The sequence below is a fragment of the Sphaeramia orbicularis genome, chromosome 14 (genome assembly GCF_902148855.1).
Source record: "Sphaeramia orbicularis chromosome 14, fSphaOr1.1, whole genome shotgun sequence".
NCBI lineage: Eukaryota > Metazoa > Chordata > Actinopteri > Kurtiformes > Apogonidae > Sphaeramia > Sphaeramia orbicularis.
The window spans coordinates 31,134,936-31,139,546 of NC_043970.1; the positions used below are offsets into that span (position 1 = coordinate 31,134,936).

Below are 4,611 nucleotides of genomic sequence, written 5' to 3' on the forward strand. Positions count from 1 at the left end.
ACGTATTGTAACTTATTATACATTTTCATGCATCTTTAATTGCATTTTTCTTTTTATTCTAAAAACCAGATAAAAAATGTGACATGCTTGTTTGATGAGTACAGCAGCAGTAGCAGATAACCACTGTAGGTGTCCTCTACTTACTACATCACATACATGACGTGTTAAGATGAAAACTAAAGAAGTCATGAATAATGAGATTCATATAGTCATATAGTTGTGGACGTGACTTGCTTTGAATAATCTGATGCTGACTTTGCTCCTGAATCATGTTAAGCATTAATAAGCTGTATGAGCTTTATTAAGTTTATTACTAAGTTTATTCTTTTCTTATTCTTTGGAGTGCAAGAGGGCCAGACTAGGCAGCACAGTGGTATGCTACTGCCATGTTTAGGCTCAGTGTGTTTATCCCACTGTATTTCTGTCACTATGTCAGATCCCATCAGAGTGATACTGTACATTATAGACAGACCAACACAGTCTCCTCCTCTGCAAATGTAGCATTCACGTGAGGCAAGTTGAAGTATTTGAGGCTTTTGAAGTTACTACAGAGAGGTGTATGCTTATCAGTGGTTGCTCATTTTTGTGAAACATGTCTAAGAGTTTACAGCAGCAAAGATTAAAGGATATTACATTTTAATGTAATATTAAAGTACCATTCAGATTGTTTTTTAGAGTTCTCAAAGAACAACATGAAACTGGAATGCATTGCTTAGTTCTCCAACGACATAGCATTTTTTTTTTTTTTTTTTTTTTAATGTTGGCACTGGTATTGTTAAATGGGTATGAAACAAGACAAAACTTTTTGTACAAAGTTGTTGGGTGGATCTTCAGATGATGTTTTGAAAATTCAGTTGCATAAAACTCTATAAATATTTCCACTGACACAGAACTGATAGACGTCGACAAATGTCAACGAAAACAAAGCCGTGTATTTCAGTTTCAGCTGTTGCTTGATACTCTTAAGCTGCACAACCATCTAAATGTCACATAAAAACAGGAATTACCATTAAACACACTCAAAAATCCAGGTTTCGTAGTTGAGACTTCATTCCTTGTTTGTGCGATCTCTGACTGACTCGTTGTTGTTGAGCGGCGGAGGCGGTGATTGCTTGCTCCTCATGCTCCTGCCATCCGTGGCGGCTCGGGAGGTCTCTGTCACAAAGAGGCGAGTCACCCAAACTGACGTGACAATGCGTTTGTACTCATTCCTGAAGTTCCTGTTGAGTAAGCCATAGATGATGGCATTCAGACAGCTATTGAAATATGCCATGAAATAGCTGACCACAAAGAGCCACTCTGGGATACGGGGAGCCACACGGGACGGATCTATGGCAACTGCTAAGCCAATCAGGTTGAGTGGAGCCCAGCAGATGGCAAACAACACAAATACCACAAACATGGTGATGAAATTCCGCATGTCACTGGGTCTGAGGCGAGGACTCTCCTCAGTCTTTACTTTACGTCGCACCTGGACAAGATAAGAAGACATGATATATGACTTTCATGCATATACATATACATAGATAAGACAATCTATCTCTTTGAGCATCTCTTTTTCTACACAAACATCGATATGCAAAACGACACACTTTCAGTGGCACACACACTGAAATGCACAAACATCCACACTTTCAACACTCGGCTATCAAACATAATACCACAGCTGATATCACAGACACCAAATGTGGCACATCTTTGCACATCTAGAGCCTCTCTTCTAATCTACGCTGTACTATTAACCCATAAAGACCCAAACAGCCACTGGCGACCAATAAAATCTCCTGATCTAAACTGTTTAATATCAGTTGATCCACTAATTCTATCAATACATGTAAATAACTGGTATAAAATGAAGCTTATCATCTTTTCATGGTCATCAGATACTGGGGCGCCCATAAGGGGGGGTAAACATGACAAATTCCTGGGGCCCAGCATTTGTGAGGGGCCCATAGAGCAGTGGAGGGGGTCCAGTGGATACAGGTTAGAAGTTGTGAAAATTTCGTGTAAGATCCGATGTGTAAAACAGGAGAATAGAGAATAGAAGTCGGGAGTTGGATGTTGAAAGTATGTTAAGTTTCAGTTTCTTTTCATGCTAGCATAAGTGACGTTATGTACAGATTGAACCCCCACCCACATACCCCCCAGATTGGGAAGATACTGAATTTGTGAAGGGTCCACAATGTTTATGCTTTCATGGGGCCCACAGCTGATCAGATATGACCCATTTGGACGTTCAGAGGCTCCATAGTTACCGTGGAAACATCATCTTCTTCTACAACATTGATTCACCAGTAAAACCCATGGAGTTGGATCAATGACAGTGGATGGACACACTTAGTTTATGCTCAGTTAATGATACATTTTGTTGAAAACGTCACATTTTCTTCATTTTTCTCTGTTTTTGACATTATGACAATCGACTTTAATCTGAGCTTTTATGGACATCTCCATGATCAGTGAATTAAATATAAGAAAATACCTGATTTTCATTGAAAAAATGCAAAACACAGCAGATACTATTGCAACAAATGGTGATAAATAGCTTAAGAAAGGGTAAATAGAAAGAAAAATTCACAAATGTAGCACTGGGTCTTAATGGGTTAAATATCAAATGTTACAAAAATGTCCAAAGTGACTTGTGTGGTTTCAGCGGAGAGGTGATGCATTTTGTCCGAGTGTTCTGGCATTTAACTTGGCTTCTTTAGTCAAAGGTCAAAAACTGAAGGTCAAAATTTTTAAACTTGGAAAGACCAGTGTTGCAGGTCCAATTCGAAATCTGGTTAGATGATCTTATTATATAATCACAGAGGCGCATTCATCATTTATGGATAATAATGTGTTTACAGGTTCATTTGAATTCCCTAATCATACTGTTTTCATTAATAACAGGTTTAATTAATGTGCCTTGCGTGGCGGTAGAGTCATAAATAAACTGAAGAGAATTTAAAAAACTGACCTGAATTACAAGTACCCAGATGCGTAGATAACAGAAGGTAACCACGGCAATGGGAACCAGGAAGTGAACCACCACTACTGCCACAGTGTAGGAGCTGCTTACATTCTGGGCGAAAGTACAGGAGTAGACCCGCGGGTCGTAACGTAAGGAACCAACAAAGAAATTTGGGACGATGGCCACTACTGTGAGAAGCCATATTAAGGCAACAAACAACAGAGTGTTGCGATAGCTGTATAACCGGCTATAGGAGAATGAGTGACAGATGTAGCAGTATCTGTTTACTGCTATTCCGGTGATGTTGAAAATGGAACCGATGACGCTCAGTCCCATTAGAAAACCACTGACCTGTAAAGAAGCAAATTGTTTATGTCAAGAAATAGTAGCACTGGTGTAAAGTCAGGCTTCATGTGTTGTATCTGATTTGGTCTTACCATGCACTGTGTGTTTCCCAGCGCCCATCCATCGTGGAAGAGAGCGTAGAGCACAAGGGGATAGGGGTAGAAGGCTACCACAAGGTCAGCAAAGGCCAAACTCACCACAAACACATTACCTGGACAGAAAACACAGGAACACTACTAATAATTTTGTCTTATTTGAGCCACATAGTCTATGTACTGTGCATTTTAACGCTGCATTTATTCTATAACCTACTCATTTCAGCACATTAATTTGCAAAATGTTACGAACCTCGAAGACAGGAGTTAGTCACATCTTAATCAGGTAGAAACTTAACTATTCCCCGCAAATATTCAGTAAGCTAGAGGGATTTGGTAATTTGTTTGCAAGTTGTTTTCTGCTATGGTTAAGTGCAAATATCTGCCTACCCATGGGCCAATCTGGCTGCCGACTTCAACAAGATTGTTGGCAGAGTGGGCTGTGATTGCACACTAAAGTTTTCTAGCCTCTGCCCCACAGCCAGTTGCCTCGTCCTGAACTAAGTTTTATTAGAGAAGGCAGAGTTGGTGTGACTTGACAGAGTATAGAAGAAGAAGACACTGCACTTGAGCTACTGTGACACCGGGGGCACACAGGTCGTTTTTCATCTAACTAAACCTCAGTCTAATCCAAAGTGCGATCTGCAGCTCTCACAGTCCAGTTGGTGTGTGGTAGGAAGAATGCTGAAGTTGTGTTTTCATTAACTCAATAGTATGAGCTGCTCCATTTATGCATCACCAGTAGCTTATTCACCAGCTGCTGGTTTTGCGGCACAGCATGGTCATTATAATGATTGTAATTACCTCACACTTTTGCTGCTCTCTCCATCAACCTAATTTTTCCTAATCCACTAAAATACACTGTATCTTTGTGAGGAAGACTTTTTTCAACGGAGTTCTCATTAAAAAGCTTCCACACGGACCAAACTCTTTTCCACTAAATCAAACTGTAAAACCACTTTTGAGGATGTGAAGCCAAAAAGTCACAGAACACATGGTTTTAGCATTTGTTTTAGGTTTGTTGAGGACAACAATAATAATAGGTCAGGATGTAGCATTTAGAACACTTGTGGGTTTAGGGGTTACCCAAAATTTGAGGAGGTTGTGGATGAAGAAACAATATGGAGGGGAATAAGAGGGGATAAGAGGTAAAAACTCCACAGGAAGAATATTTATTATCTGTCGACAGCTCTCACTTACATTCATACTCTCTCTGTC

The 4,611-nt window shown here is 39.9% G+C and overlaps 1 protein-coding gene across 1 annotated transcript in view; it reads right to left on the bottom strand.

Moving 5' to 3' along the window:
- Positions 1-741: 741 nt before the first annotated feature.
- The window catches only part of mtnr1bb (melatonin receptor 1Bb), a 50,540-nt gene continuing 46,670 nt past the window's right edge, over positions 742-4,611 (bottom strand). Inside the window, exons 2-4 of the mRNA XM_030154303.1 lie at positions 3,391-3,509; positions 2,960-3,304; positions 742-1,471 (exon numbers count right to left, since the gene is read on the bottom strand). Of these exons, the coding sequence (XP_030010163.1) occupies positions 1,049-1,471; positions 2,960-3,304; positions 3,391-3,509 (887 nt within the window). The 3' untranslated portion in view covers positions 742-1,048. The remainder of the gene's footprint in view (positions 1,472-2,959; positions 3,305-3,390; positions 3,510-4,611) is intronic.